Source organism: Erpetoichthys calabaricus, chromosome 2, assembly GCF_900747795.2.
Source record: "Erpetoichthys calabaricus chromosome 2, fErpCal1.3, whole genome shotgun sequence".
In the NCBI taxonomy this organism is placed as follows: domain Eukaryota; kingdom Metazoa; phylum Chordata; class Cladistia; order Polypteriformes; family Polypteridae; genus Erpetoichthys; species Erpetoichthys calabaricus.
The window spans coordinates 45,170,002-45,186,768 of NC_041395.2; the positions used below are offsets into that span (position 1 = coordinate 45,170,002).

General features: G+C 42.9%; 1 protein-coding gene across 2 annotated transcripts in view; it reads right to left on the bottom strand.

Moving 5' to 3' along the window:
* Positions 1–204: 204 nt before the first annotated feature.
* Positions 205–16,767, bottom strand: part of LOC114645260 (uncharacterized) — a 48,757-nt gene continuing 32,194 nt past the window's right edge. For both annotated transcript variants that reach the window (XM_051922400.1, XM_028793131.2), the window contains 3 exons: positions 14,344–14,504; positions 3,959–4,115; positions 205–475 (listed from right to left, as the gene is read on the bottom strand). In XM_051922400.1, the coding sequence (XP_051778360.1) occupies positions 302–475; positions 3,959–4,115; positions 14,344–14,504 (492 nt within the window). In that variant the 3' untranslated portion in view covers positions 205–301. The remainder of the gene's footprint in view (positions 476–3,958; positions 4,116–14,343; positions 14,505–16,767) is intronic.

Genomic DNA, 16,767 nt, shown 5'->3' on the forward strand with positions numbered 1-16,767 from the left:
AAAAAGAGCAAGTAACACTAAATTCAGTAACTACTTATACAGTATGTACTCTCAATCTCTGTCTACAGTATATTAATTCACATAACATGAGTAACCTTTCATTAGTCAGTGGGAAATGATTAATGTGGATGTTTTCAGAACTATAATTCCTATTTTAATATAATAGTAAATGGGCATTAGAGGTAGGTGGGTGCCTCTCGCTGCCTGCCTTGCCTTGACCTGTTCAGTTACTCTGTTAAAGAAAACATGATATATATCAATCTGAATTCAGGGTTTGACAAATAATTTTATTGATGCCAAATCACATGCCCTGGTGTAGCTCTGTCTTTAACCTTTTTTTCTTTTTCTTTTTTAGTGGTCTTGGTACATTTGGTGCTTGAACTTTAGCTTTGTTCAGTCTTTTCCCTTCAACAGTTTTTGCTTCATCTGCTTGCAGTGATGGCATCTTGGTCATCTTCTTAACTCGTTTCACTTTCTACGGAGAATAAAAGACAACCACAACCAATGAAGAAAGGTATATTTTGATATACAGGTAAAAGTTCTGTGGCCCTGAAAGGCAAAGTGTAAAAATAAAAACAAAGAGTGCCTAAAATTTTTTAAAAAGTGCAAAAAAAGTAACAAAATTAAAAATTGGTGCTTGAAATAAAAAGAAACATGAAATTAACACAAAAAATGAATTAATGACACAACATTCTCAGACCCGCATAATTCAATTGTTGATCTTGCTGGGGCTGGATTCTTTCCTTTCAACACTAGGGGGAACAACAACAACAACAACAGAATTTACTTGTATAGGAAGGCAGGGAACTGCTCCAGACGTGGTGTCAGGCCATCACAGCGGCTCTGTCGCTTGCTTATAGGGAAGTGCATGTACAATTTAAACAGATTGTTATTTTCATGGGAATTGTTAAATATACATAATAGAACTAACTATTTTACATTACAGCGAGTAATTAACCATAGTAAAACATAATAAATTGAAAGAAAATTATGTTTCATGTTGCGTTAGATATATTTATTGTGTTATACATTTTCATTCCGGTTGGCTTTGAAATTAACACGTTTTAAATACGTTTTAAACTTACACTTTTACTGTAAAACCTCAGTAAAAACAATATTTTGAATTAACTTTTCATCATCATATTGCATTGAATTTTGATTCCGTGTTGGGAGTTACATGGTGACAAGAGAACATATAACTGCCCATGAGTGAATATCGTTTCTTTTTCTCTAATAAATAAACCGACTTTTTCGGTTTATTTTTGTTTGTCCCTGTGATTTGATAATTGTCAAAAGCCATTATAACAGGAAACTGTAAACATTTTAATACATTTGACATATCAAGATCTCCTTTGGTATCTAATGTTATCCGCGGTAGATGTACTACATTACCTTTCTTGTCGCCTGTTAAAATTTTACACGCAATAACATTATGATATATCTTTCTTTCAACAGTAATTTGGCCGGTAGAAGACCAGACAACGTTAACGGTTGTAGATTTTCTACGGGATATTGTAAGTTAATGTTTTCATCTTTCACACAATCACCACCGACTGTTTCAGCATCCATATTACTAACCGAGAATGGTAAACCGGATGGCATGGACACAGGTACACGGCGATGGGACCATGAGACTTACTGCGCAGGCGCGTACAGCTCAACTAACGGAAATAGCAAATAAAACAACCGCCATATTGTGAGTGGCACTACTGCGGAGTGAGGTTAGGAATAATGTGCTGCTTGGGATTGTAGAAACCGCTGAATGCTTTACACCAAATTCAAACACAATACAGCTCAACGATACACACACGAGCCGACGTGGATAAGATCAATGAACACAGGCGCCTACAACAAGCGTCAGAAACTATGGAAACAAAGCAGGCATGGGTTAAGACACTATGGGGTCCGCAAAGGTCCACAAAGATAGTACGGAATATATAAGAGCACACCGATCAAAAAAAAATCAATTGTGTAAAAGCACATAGTACACACAAATCATGTGCTCTCAGCGCATAGAAAGCGTATAAGGACAATACGGAGAATAGAGACCCAAAGCCATTGGAGAAAAAAAAAGGCAGATAAGAGATTATGAAAACAGTGGAATTCGAAAGGCTCAAACAAACGATGGCGTGATACACATGCAGACAAACGTACAGAATATGGAAGCAGTAAAATTCGAAAGTATTGTAGCGTCCCACCCAGGTTGAGGGCTTTTTGGTTTTAAGTGACTGTTAGGTCCGATTGAGGGAAGGCGGAGTACAGCACAGAGGACTGATAGCGGGGTATTGATTTCATGCGGTAATAGGGTGGGCGTTGGAGAGGGTGCTAGAAAGTTGTGTTTGGGTTTAGGAAGTCAGCGATTGTTCAGGTAAAACATTTGTGACACTTTGTCATGTCAGTCACTACAGTATCAAAGAAAAGATAGAAATGATTCAATTACAAAAACAAAAACAAAACGTGATTAATCATCAGAACCTGAAGAAACAACTGGCAATACAACTAATGAGTTTATACGTTGTTGTTCAAAGGGGTCAGGTTGGACTGCCTCCTTTAGATGAATATCCTGAATATCTCTGGATGTTTCTAACTAACAATGTACCTGAAAGTAAAAACATTATGGACTGAATTAGATCCTACAATAATTCATTTGCTTTTGCATCTACTGGGGTAAATATCAGGCCACCAGCTGGCAATGGCCCATACTGCTTTCGCGTATGTGGACAAATATTACATCGGATTGGAACACTGCTCCTTGACCCAAATCACGAACGCAAATATACACAGATCTACGTATTAGATCCAGATGACGCACTCTATCAACGATTTTACTACAAATGTTGTGTATAAAGAAGTATTCCAATAGATCCTTCTAATGTGCCATGCTATGAGTTCTTTACTTCCTTTGTTCGTCATCTACACCTTTACAATTCGATATATCTCATACATTGATCAATGTATTTCGGGTTACCCAACCCCGAGGGTAGGCGAGCGAAGCGAGCAGGGGGCAGAGCCCCCTTGTAGTCTACTGATATGCATTTAACCAGTTTGCTGTGTAACCAATGGACAGTTTTTGCGTAAATTCATTTGACTTCATCGTTTCTCGGTGCTAGGGTTGCCTGTGTACTCATTTTTTCTGTTGATAACCGTTCGGGATGAAATTCTTCAATACAATTTGGACATAATAAATCTTCTTTTATTGGGAACTTAAATTGAGGAAAACGTAAAAAATTTATAAGACCTGAGAGCGCAGGAACTGTGTTTGACAAAAGCATTCACACGAATGAGAGGTGAAAGAACCATGGGCATGGGCCATTAATGGGAAATGGTTGAGGGGGGTGGGAGTTGAAAAAATCTCTTGGCAATAGTCTTTTCTTTTATAATAGAGAGATATTATCACTCCTCAAGTAATGTGTGAATTTGGTTAAAAAATCCTAATGTTAGAACATATTGCTAGATGCAAATCAAAAGATGCTATGTTTATACTTTATTAGTGAGACTGTCTCTGGAGTAACTACGTGAGCAACTCTTCTAAGCACAGTCCTAAAAAGACATTACAGCATATAAGGCTGTGCAATGAAGAGCAACCAAGTGTATCCATTGGGCAAAAAGGGCACAATGTACTGTGAAGATGTGCTAAGAGAACTGAAGCTTCTCAGTGCTCAAGAGAGAAAAGTACACCATGCAGGCATTGATAGTATTCAGTAGAGTTAATTACACCAATGAAATTAAAAGGAAAATACATTCAGAATGGTAACATGAAAGGCCTTCTTTACACAAACAAAATTTTCCTGTCAACAGTTCGTAATAACCATCTAGATGAGATACTGCTAGCCAAACATGGTCAATATACTGAACGGTCTCCTTTTGTCACATTTTTATATTGATAAAACTGCTAGGTCTCTTTTTTTTTAAAATGGCACCCAACAAAGCCTCTGCTAAAATGCTTGGTAAGACTTACTGTGCTGATTACTTGTAGTTTGCTGTCAAGGTTCTCTAAGACGGTCCTCACTTTATCGTGAATGCTGGACAGTTCATTTGCTCGATTGCCGGCATCATCTCTGCGCTTCTCTATGGCTCGCAGCTGAACTATAAGCTCCTCCAGGTCCTGGTGCTCGCTATCATTCAGATATGGGAAACAAATATATCAGTTTCCACACAAGACTGAGCAGAAAATTAAAAAACAACATTCATTGGGATTTTAGTAGGTCATGCAGTTGTTATTGCTCTTCCAAAGAAATATTAGTCAACATGACAGTGATTTTAAAGCTTTTAGAATACTGAGGGGTTCAGTTAAATGAATAAATTCTTCCCATAGAGCTCCGCAATCAGGTAGTTTATGCATAAAGGCACTAATGAGTCTTCATGCTGGTGTACCCAAAGATAACATAGAAACACAGGATGTGTCGACCCATTCCTGTTTCTGTTATTCAGTTAGTGCAGTAAAAACAGGGATTCAAAATTATAGCTCTTTGTGTGGCTGTTGTTTGAAAATAGTATGTAAAATAGTATGAAATACCCAAATATTTAGAGGATATGAGTATCAGCACCATACCTCAACTCATTTTATTTTTTACTGCACATTAGTCACCTATTACAGTTCTGCTTAATTTACATTTATTTATTTAAGAGATACCTTAGGTAAAATCATAAATACTGAGTAGAATTATTTTCCTAGTTAGGATAAATAACTCGCTCAAGGTCATATATTAAGTAAGTGGTGGAGATCTTAAGATTTATAGACCAATACCCTAGCCACTAAGTCATAATACACACACACACTCTGTGCAAATAGCACCACTATACTAATACTGGGTAAGGCCTCCTTTTGCTTTCAAAACAGCTTTAAATCCTGTTGCATAGATTCCATAAAATGTTGGAAACATTGTCTTGAGATTATGGTTCATGATGACATGACTGCATCATACAGTTAATGCAGATTTATCTTCTGCACATTCATACTGCAAATCTCCCATTGTACCACATTCCAAAGGTCTTCTATTGGATTCAGATTCAACGACTGGGTAAGGCCACTGAAGAACACTGAACACACTGTCATGTTCATGAAACCAGTTTGAGACAATGTATACTGTGTGACATGGAGCATTATCATGCTGTAAGTAGCCAACAGAAGGGTACATTGTGGCCAAATATGTTGTGGCATTCGAGCAATAATTGATTGGTATTAACAGGCCCAAAGTATGCCATGAAAACATTCCCCACACCATTACACCAGCAGCCTGGACTGTTGACACAAGGCAGGTTACATGCATGGGAGCCATATTCTGACAATACCACTTGTATGCCTCAGCAGAAATCGAGATTCATCAGATCCGGCTACATTTTTCCTTCAACAGGAGTGGAACCCGACATGGTCCTCTGGTGTTGTAGCCCATCCAATTTAAGGTTCTGTCTGTTGTGAACTACGAGATGCTGTTCTGCTCTTCACTAACATGCAGAGTGGTAATCTGAGTTACCGGAACCTTTCTGTCAGTTCGAACCAGTCTAGCCATTATCCTCTGAACTCTCTCATCATCAAGGTCTTTCTGTCCACAGAACTCCTGCTCACTAGGAGTTTTTTGTTTTTTTACACCATTCTGAGTAAACTCTAGAGACTGTTGTGTATGCAAATCCCAGGGCATCAGCAGTTACAGAAATATTCAAACCAGCGCATCTGGCACCAACAATCATGCCACAGTCAAAATCACTCATATCTTATTTTTCCCTATTGTGGTGTTTGATATGAATATTAACTGAAGCACCTGACCTGTATCCATCCATCCATCCATTGTCTCCCGCTTATCCGAGGTCGGGTCGCGGGGGCAGCAGCTTGAGCAGAGATGCCCAGACTTCCCTCTCCCCGGCCACTTCTTCTAGCTCTTCCAGGAGAATCCCAAGGCGTTCCCAGGCCAGTCGAGAGACATAGTCCCTCCAGCGTGTCCTGGGTCTTCCCCGGGGCCTCCTCCCGGTTGGACATGCCCGGAACACCTCACCAGGGAGGCGTCCAGGAGGCATCCTGATCAGATGCCCGAGCCACCTCATCTGACTCCTCTCGATGCGGAGGAGCAGCGGCTCTACTCTGAGCCCCTCCCGGATGACTGAGCTTCTCACCCTATCTTTAAGGGAAAGCCCAGACACCCTGCGGAGGAAACTCATTTCAGCCGCTTGTATTCGCGATCTCGTTCTTTCGGTCACTACCCATAGCTCATGACCATAGGTGAGGGTAGGAACATAGATCGACTGGTAAATTGAGAGCTTCGCCTTGCGGCTCAGCTCCTTTTTCACCACGACAGACCGATGCAATGCCCGCATTACTGCGGATGCCGCACCGATCCGCCTGTCGATCTCACGCTCCATTCTTCCCTCACTCGTGAACAAGACCCCGAGATACATGAACTCCTCCACTTGGGGCAGGATCTCGCTACCAACCCTGAGAGGGCACTCCACCCTTTTCCGGCTGAGGACCATGGTCTCGGATTTGGAGGTGCTGATTCTCATCCCAGCCGCTTCACACTCGGCTGCGAACCGATCCAGAGAGAGCTGAAGATCACGGCCTGATGAAGCAAACAGGACAACATCATCTGCAAAAAGCAGTGACCCAATCCTGAGCCCACCAAACCGGACCCCCTCAACACCCTGGCTGCGCCTAGAAATTCTGTCCATAAAAGTTATGAACAGAATCGGTGACAAAGGGCAGCCCTGGCGGAGTCCAACTCTCACTGGAAACGGGTTCGACTTACTGCCGGCAATGCGGACCAAGCTCTGGCACCGATCGTACAGGGACTGAACAGCCCTTATCAGGGGGGCCGGTACCCCATACTCTCGGAGTACCCCCCACAGGATTCCCCGAGGGACATGGTCGAATGCCTTTTCTAAGTCCACAAAACACATGTAGACTGGTTGGGCAAACTCCCATGCACCCTCCAGGACCCTGCTAAGGGTATAGAGCTGGTCCACTGTTCCGCGACCAGGACGAAAACCACACTGTTCCTCCTGAATCCGAGGCTCGACTATCCGACGGACCCTCCTCTCCAGGACCCCTGAATAGACTTTTCCAGGGAGGCTGAGGAGTGTGATCCCTCTGTAGTTGGAACACACCCTCCGCTCCCCCTTCTTAAAGAGGGGGACCACCACCCCGGTCTGCCAATCCAGAGGCACTGTCCCTGATGTCCATGCGATGTTGCAGAGGCGTGTCAGCCAAGACAGTCCTACAACATCCAGAGCCTTGAGGAACTCCGGGCGTATCTCATCCACCCCCGGGGCCCTGCCACCAAGGAGTTTTTTGACCACCTCGGTGACCTCAGTCCCAGAGATGGGGGAGCCCACCTCTGAGTCCCCAGGCTCTGCTTCCTCATTGGAAGGCATGTTAATGGGATTGAGGAGGTCTTCGAAGTATTCCCCCCACTGACCCACAACGTCCCGAGTCGAGGTCAGCAGCGCACCATCCCCACCATATACAGTGTTGACACTGCACTGCTTCCCCTTCCTGAGACGCCGGATGGTGGACCAGAATCTCCTCGAAGCCGTCCGAAAGTCATTCTCCATGGCCTCCCCAAACTCCTCCCACGCCCGAGTTTTTGCCTCAGCAACCACCAAAGCCGCATTCCGCTTGGCCTGCCGGTACCTATCAGCTGCCTCCGGGGTCCCACAGGACAAAAGGGTCCCTTAGGACTCCTTCAGCTTGACGGCATCCTTCACCGCCGGTGTCCACCAGCGGGTTCGGGGATTGCCGCCACGACAGGCACCGACCACCTTACGGCCACAGCTCCGGTCAGCTGCCTCAACAATAGAGGCACGGAACATGGCCCATTCGGACTCAATGTCCCCCACCTCCCTCGGGATGTGGTCGAAGTTCTGCCGGAGGTGGGAGTTGAAGCTACTTCTGACAGGGGGCTCTGCCAGACGTTCCCAGCAGACCCTCACAACACGTTTGGGCCTACCACGCCTGACCGGCATCCTCCCCCACCATCGAAGCCAACTCACCACCAGGTGGTGATCAGTTGACAGCTCTGCCCCTCTCTTTACCCAAGTGTCCAAGACATGTGGCCGCAAGTCCGACGACACGACCACAAAGTCGATCATCAAACTGAGGCCTAGGGTGTCCTGGTGCCAAGTGCACATATGAACACCCCTATGCTTGAACATGGTGTTCGTTATGGACAATCCGTGACGAGCACAGAAGTCCAATAACAAAACACCGCTCGGGTTCAGATCAGGGGGGCCATTCCTCCCAATCACGCCCTTCCAGGTCTCACTGTCATTGCCCACGTGAGCATTGAAGTCTCCCAGCAGAACGAGGGAGTCCCCAGAAGGTATGCCCTCTAGCACACCCTCCAGGGACTCCAAAAAGGGTGGGTACTCCGAACTGCTGTTCGGTGCATACGCACAAACAACAGTTAGGACCCGTCCCCCCACCCGAAGGCGAAGGGAGGCTACCCTCTCGTCCACCGGGGTAAACCCCAATGTACAGGCTCCAAGTTGGGGGGCAATAAGTATACCCACACCTGCTCGGCGCCTCTCACCGGGGGCAACTCCAGAGTGGTAGAGAGTCCAGCCCCTCTCAAGGAGATTGGTTCCAGAGTCCAAGCTGTGCGTCGAGGTGAGTCCGACTATATCTAGCCGGAACCTCTCAACTTCGCACACTAGCTCAGGCTCCTTCCTCTTCAGAGAGGTGACATTCCACGTCCCAAGAGCCAGTTTCTGTAGCCGAGGATCGGACCGCCAAGGTCCCCGCCTTCGGCCACCACCCAACTCACACTGCACCCGACCTCCTTGGCCCCTCCCATAGGTGGTGAGCCCATGGGAAGACCTGACCTGTAGCTGAATGATTTTATGCATTGTGCTGCTACCACGTGATTGGCTGATGAAAGAACTACATTAATAAGCCGGTGCACAGGTGCTCCTAATAATCTGCTCATGGAGAATATATTCTGCAATGTTTGCGATGAACAATAGGCAGAATTCTTGAATAATAGAGGTGACCACGAGAAAAAAACATCAAAACACCAGAAAATGAGAATATCACTAAACTATAAACCGAAGTCAAGGATGGGAAAAAGAGTAAGAAGCACATCAGATCTATTATGTTTTAGAAGTGATGTGTTCATTTTGGTATGGTTGATACAGTGGATGCAGTGTTTATAATAACAATTCTTTACATTTATATAGAGCTTTTCTCAATACTCAAAATGCTGTCCACACAGGGAGGACCCAGGAAGCAAACCCACAATCTCCTGACTACAAAGCAGCAGCGCTACCACTGAGCCACCTGCATGGATCACTTTAGCACTGCTCCTTCCTGGATCAGGAGTCCTGGATTTTAAACCTGTGTCTTTGTGGTATTTGCATGTTCTCCCTGTTTTTGTATGGGTAAATGTTATGTTAGGTTTTGTTAATTGGTGACTCTAAATTGGTCCTAGACTGAGGCTTGTGTATGTGTCCAGCAGTCTATAAGCATCTCAACCAGGGTTGATTCCACTCGGATATCTTCCAACTAACTGCGACCCTGAATTGATTAACAGTTTTGCAGATGTATGTATGCTTGTATGATTGTGTGTTACTAAGTGCTGCACCATCATCATGGTTAGGTGTTACAAAAAAAGGAAATTTACTTAAGACTTTCAAAAAACCTTTGATATTGTTTTACAATAAAAGATTGATTTTAAAACTAGCATTAGAGATAACTTACTGTACAAAACTGGATTTCAGGCTGGTCAACTGGCAAGAGGCAACATTATAGATAAGAGAAGAATTCTCTACATGTGGTAAAGTCCTCAGTGGATTTCTATTTCCAATTTTTCCAACATGGAGCTACCCGGGTTTAGCACAGTTAGAGCAGACAGAGACACAAATACCTACGGGAAGCGGAAAGGAGGAGGACTTCCTCCCTATGTGAATACAAGGTGGTGCAACCCTGGACATGTAAAAGTCAAAATCTCCACTTGCTGCAGGGTCATCGAACTGTTGGCCGTAAGTCTGCGTCCCTATTACTTGCCCAGAGAGCTTGGACATGTCGTTGTTATTGTTTACATCCCTAGTCAGCCGGATGTGGAAATAGCGTGTGGCGTCATCCACGCCGCTGTTGCTAAACTACAAACACAGCACCCCGAGGTGCTTGTGCTAATCGCTGGAGACTTTAACCATGTAACGCTGAACAAAACATTACCTGCCTTCTCCCAGTATGTGGATTGTAACACTGGGGAAAATAGGACTATTGACCTACTGTATGCAAACGTTAAAGACGCATACAGCGCCACCCCACTGGAAAAGCAGATCATAACCTGATTCTGCTTCAGCGTCACTACAAACCAGGAGTGAGGGAGCTACCTACAACCACACACTTATTTAGGAAGCGGTCCCCTGAGGCAGAGCAGGCTCTGTGAGATATCCTGCAGGGATCATATAGTGAGAATATTGAGGAGGTTGTTGACTGCACTACTGACTACATCAACTTCTGTATGGACATTGTAGTTCCAGTAAGAACAGTATGCTGCTATGCTAATAACAAGCCATGGATTACAAGTGACATCAAGGGCCTTCTGAACCAGGAAAAAAAGGGCTTTTAAAGGCGGTGATCAGCATGAGCTCAAGCACGTGCATAAGGAACTCCGAGTTCAGCTCAGGGCGGCGAAGGAGCAGTACAAGAGAAAGCTGGAGCAGAAGTTGCAGAATAACAGCATGAAGGATGTGTGGGATGGGATGAAGATCATCACTGGCTGCAGCTCGAAGTGGGGTGCCACCATCGAGAGAGACGTGGAGAGAGCGAACCGGATGAACAACTTCTTTAACAGGTTTGACCACCCTAACCAACTCTCACCTCATCCTCCACCCATCCTTCTGCTGATACCAGCATAGGAGAGAGTTTCCCCCCACCCACAATTTCAGCAGCCCAGGTAAGCAGAGAGCTGAGGAGACTTCAGGCCAGCAAAGCAGTGGGTCCAGATGGAGTATCGCCATGACTGTTGAAGGCCTGTGTGTTGGAGCTGGGGAGTCCTCTACAGCACATCTTCAACCTGAGCCTGGAACAGGGGAGAGTCCCGAGGCTTTGGAAAACATCTTGCATCATCCCAGTCCCAAAGGTATCACGTCCTGGTGAGCTGAATGACTTCCGGCCTGTTGCCCTGACGTCACATGTGATGAAGACCATGGAGCAGCTGCTGCTTCACCACCTGAGGCCACAGGTCCACCACGCCCTCGACCCTCTGCAGTTTGCATACCAGGAGAAGGCGGGAGCGGAGGATGTCATCATCTATATGCTACACCGATCCCTCTCCCACTTGGACAGAGTCAGTGGTGCTGTAAGAATTATGTTTCTGGACTTCTCTAGCGCCTTCAACACCATCCAACCTCTGCTCCTCAGAGACAAGCTGACAGAGATGGGAGTAGATTCTTACCTGGTGGCATGGATCATGAACTATCTTACAGACAGACCTTAGTATGTGCGTCTCGGGTAAGCAGGTCTGACATTGTGGTCAGCAGCACAGGAGCGCGCAGGGGACTGTACTTTCTCCGGAACTGTTCAGCCTATATACATCGGACTTCCAATACAACTCGGAGTCCTGCCACGTGCAAAAGTTCGCTGACAACACTGCTATCGTGGGCTGCATCAGGAGTGGGCAGGAGGAGGAGTATAGGAACCTAATCAAGGACTTTGTTAAATGGTGCGACTCAAACCACCTACACCTGAACACCAGCAAAACCAAGGAGCTGGTAGTGGATTTTAGGAGGCCCAGACCCCTCATGGACCCCGTGATCATCAGAGGTGACTGTGTGCAGAGGGTGCAGACCTATAAATACCTGGGAGTGCAGCTGGATGATAAACTGGACTGGACTGCCAATACTGATGCTCTGTGCAAGAAAGGACAGAGCCGACTATACTTTCTTAGAAGGCTGGTGTCCTTCAACATCTGCAGATGTTCTATCAGACAGTTGTGGCGAGCGCCATCTTCTATGCGGTGGTGTGCTGGGGAGGCAGCATAAAGAAGAGGGACGCCTCACGCCTGGACAAACTGGTGAGGAAAGCAGGCTCTGTTGTAGGCATGGAGCTGGACAGTTTGACATCTGTGGCGGAGCGACGGGCATTGAACAGGCTCCTATCAATCATGGAGAATCCATTGCATCCACTAAACAGTGACATCTCCAGACAGAGGAGCAGCTTCAGCGACAGACTGCTGTCACTGTCCTGCTCCACTGACAGACTGAGGAGATCGTTCCTCCCCCACACTATGCGACTCTTCAATTCCACCCGGGGGGGTAAACGTTAACATTTAACATTATACAAAGTTATTAACTGTTATATCTGCCTTGCACTCTCCACCTTGCACTTTTTTTTTTTTTTTTTTTAATTTGCATTACGATTTTATTGCTCTTTAATTAATATTGTTTTTATCAGTATGCTGCTTCTGGAGTATGTGAATTTCCCCTTGGGGATTAATAAAGTATTTATCTATATCTATTTATACTAATGACATTGGTTCAGATATAGTTAGTAAATTAGCAAAATACACAATGACACTAAAACTGGAAAAATGTAAACACTGAGTAGGCACACAAAAGAATTTAGAAATACCTGGAAACCCTTTATAAATGGGTGGACCCTTGATGTAAAAAAGTGCAAAGTGCATTTATTATAATTTATCAAAAATACAAGCTGCCCTCCAGAAACAGCTGAAAAAAGATATTGGGGTTTACACTGTCACTGGCGGTTTTAATGTGCAGGAACTTAAATTTATTATTGTTTTTTCTGTATCTTTTGGCTGAAACTTTAATTCATGGTTATGTTTTGACACCATTTTGGGTTTTTTTGTGGGTGCTGCCATTGTGTGTCACCATTGCTATCATGCAATGATGACTTGTTAAGGGGGTGCAATCCAGGAGTCATGCATGCCACATGATGTTATCGGTGTGACAATTTATGAACCTCATGCTTCACAGTGTCTAAAATGTTTTTGGTTTTCTTCTTTTTTTTGCTCTGTAACTGTTCATTTTGGCAAAAGCCTTGTATTTTCTGTTGACTTACAATTTCTGTTTTGGGTTTTGGCTATTTGGAAAATACAATCTCCTGCTTTTGAGCTTGCCTGTTCCTGACTTATGTTTTCATCTTGTGATCCATCATTGGTCACCCCAATGGCCTGCCTTGTGCCACTATTGGCAGAACATGAGTAATGAACATTTTTTATGGATGGGGCATACTGACATAACATGTCACTTCCTTAGCACATGACTGGCCACAAGGATTGACACAAAATGGAGGCAAGCAATACAAAATAAGACCACAAAATTCTAGCATGATGATGTAATCATATCAATAAAAATAATCATATGAAAAAGAAAGCCAGAAATTCAAAAAATGGAGCAAAAAAAGATACAGCCCAAAAATGCAGGTTCAGATGGGAATATACAGGTCATAAGACTTATGAACAAAGTCTCTTGGAGCTATGAGGCAGCAATATTTAACACTATGTTACCACACTATCTACAATTGTCAAGCCGTGCTTTAATTTTTTTTCTTAAATGTCTATGGAGTAGTTGTTTTTATATGGAATTTATGGGCTCTGTCTGTGTTCATGTTTACTTGTCCCAGGACTGCAGTTTCTTCTTCCCAACCAAAGATTACCTGCTAAGCATGACTGATAATACTAAATTCTTCCATAGTTTTAGTGATCTTCGATACATATTTCTCATGAGATCACTGTGTTTATATACATCATGCAGCAGCCCGGGTTCCCATCCTTGGTGGGTTAACTTGTTCTCCACTTACATGACTCATGCTTTTTCATTAGAATTAGACTATTTGTAAGTGTTCTTAAAGTTTAGAATTACACTACTGTTGTGGTATGTGTTTAAGGCCTGTTTTACAGGCTATATTTAACTCTAAATTATTCTATTTACTTCCTCTTCAGCCTCTGGACTTTCAGAAATAACTCACATATTCTCCTTACTCCCAAACTACCATGTGACAGAACATTCCAATCACAGTCCCTATGTCAAATCCTCCCAGAAAGCATTGGATGACACCACCCAGCCTAAGAAATTTAAAACCGTGTAACAGTGATGACTGGAAATGGTTCAATGAGGAAGCATAATTTTTTTCTACTCCATGAGTACTAAGAAATGTATACTGTTCAACATATTCACTCAAAAAAGTAAATTAAGGTTATTTAAATTCTTCAAAATGCATTTGCCTTTTTGAACAAAACAACACAGCCCATTGATCTAAGCATGCCTGTGATCAAATCGTTGATATGATCAAAATACAGACCTTTCAATATAAAATGGAGACACAAAAGCTGTAATTAAATTACCAAGAACAAGATGTACACTGTGGTAGAAATAGGGAGGACATACCGAGTCAGTCTGCTGTTTTCAATGTATCTGATCTGGTTAAGTTCCTCTTTGATTCTCCTTTGTTCTTCCTTCAGACATTCTAGGAATGTGTTGTTTTTGGATGCAAGATGCTCCAGCTGCTGGAGGGTATCACTCTGAGAAATAAAGAGCTGTACGACATTCTGAGAGAACACAAATAAAACAAGACCTTGAGGCTTTAAGGAGAACACTCTGTTAATCCTAACATTTCTTACCAATTCCAAAATTATGTCATATTATGATTTAATTGTTTCAAAGGTCTTTCTTTGTCATGTAATTTTCTAACCTTTAATCCAGTCACATTGCAATGTATAAAACTAAACGTGGCATAAAACCACACACATTCTCACGGCAGCACAATCCATTGCATATGGATTTCTGCTCGGTTTTGAAAACTGGTGACACCCAGCGTCAAAGCTACTGTTCCTATGTGGTTTCCCATTCTTTTTTAGATTCACATCCCTGACGCAGCTTTATCAAATACACTGAAATTAACTGCATATCATTTATAAATTTAAGGCATCTGATTGTAATCAACCAGTAACAGTATAATGGTCCACAGAATGGCCAAACTATTCTAAATACCATAGCTGCTTTAGCGTTGTTACTCTCAGTGCATCACTCAGAGTATTTTAACCCATTGTATCTGAGTATGGTATCACAGCTGTACAGCAGCTGATTGGAAAGCTCTATGGTGGGTTGTGTTGAGAGCACAGAGGATTATTGGGATACAGCCATGCTCACAGTCTATCTGAACTTCTCCCATTCAGCAAACGCTTCAGAGCCTTTCCTGTAGGGACCTTGTAGTTCAGAAGACAGTTTCATCCCAAGAGCTATAAATGCACTCAATCAGCCCATCAAGTGCTCCTGGAAGAACTGTTTGTACTTATAAGTACAATTACCTCACTCTAAACTTGCACTGCAGTTGTAATACTGCACAACCTGAGTCACTTTATGAGCCATTTGCACTATCTGCACTATATGTACATGTATATTGTACTTACAGTATGCTTTCATATTGTATATTTTTCATTGTTTTTCATTGTATTATTATTATTGTTGTTATTATATCATTTTATAGAAAAATAAGTTTATGGAGGATTTTCATATTGAATCTCATTGTACCATACAATAACAATAAATGATGATGACTGGCTTCTAAGTCAGTTTATATTTCCAAGAGCTGTCTTCTTGGATCTCTTGATTTTTAAGATGAAATTAGTTAAATTATGTATATTACATTATAGAGATACATTTTTAACTTCATTAAACTGTTAATATTTAAACATGTGGACACGGTGGACATCTGTGGTGATGAACTGGTGCCATGTTCAGGGATTGTTCCTGCCTCGCGCTGCATGCTTGCTGGGACTGGCGCTATCCTGGATAGATACATAGATGGAATAATTAAACATATACTGCGAAGATATTTCAATGTTCCTTAAAAGTTTTGAAGAATTGGCGTTCTAAGCTTACATTTCTTACAGAGCTTATTGTGTGGCGATTCGTTATGTGGTGAAAGAAAAGGAAGGACAGGAATTGGGGGTTGGTACGTTTGAAAGAGACAGTACTGCTGCATTAAATTATTTAATTGAGGGTCGCAGACATCTCAGCAAGCATCTTGCGGGAGGCAGGAACAATCTGTGGACGGGGCACCAGCTCATCGCTACAACTGCGCCAACGTACTCCCATGTTTAATACATGTTTTAATTCATTTCATCATGAAAATGATATAAGTATACATCTTAGTATTTAAGTGGTTCAGGATGCTGTAATATCATGAGTGTAATGTATTCTGTGTCTTGTCGGCATAAGAGAAAGTTTGTTTAAGAAGCACATAGTGATTCACACACATAGAGCACATAGAAGAACACGTAGAATATGAAGGATTTACGATGGTTACGATGGGACCTGATAAACTGTATTAAATTGAACATTGAATTTAAGATTAAGTTTACAACATTCTATTTTAATGACAAAATAAACTATGAGATTAAAGTGGACATTTCAACCTTTTTTTTCACTATGTCCATATTTTTTTTTTCTTTTCTCTGTACCCTAATACACTTCCGTATGACACTCAGACAGCGGGATACGACTCGCCTTTTCAAAGTCACTGTGTGACTTTCTGAACTTGAACTTTCAAGTTTCTCTGCCACTCTATATCAGTCGATGAACTTCCTTTTGTTGTTTATACCACTGCTTAAGCCAACAAATAGTACATTTTTCCTTGCCTCCACTTCATATTTGCTGAAATTCTTTTTTTCACATGCTTTTGCCATTGTCTTTTAACCAAATGCTGAATGGAAGGTGATATTTATATTGATTTGCATATTAATATATGCAAAATTATGGGCGGAGTCAGGGTGGGATGGCAAGCACATGCATATGCATTACTTTTCACGC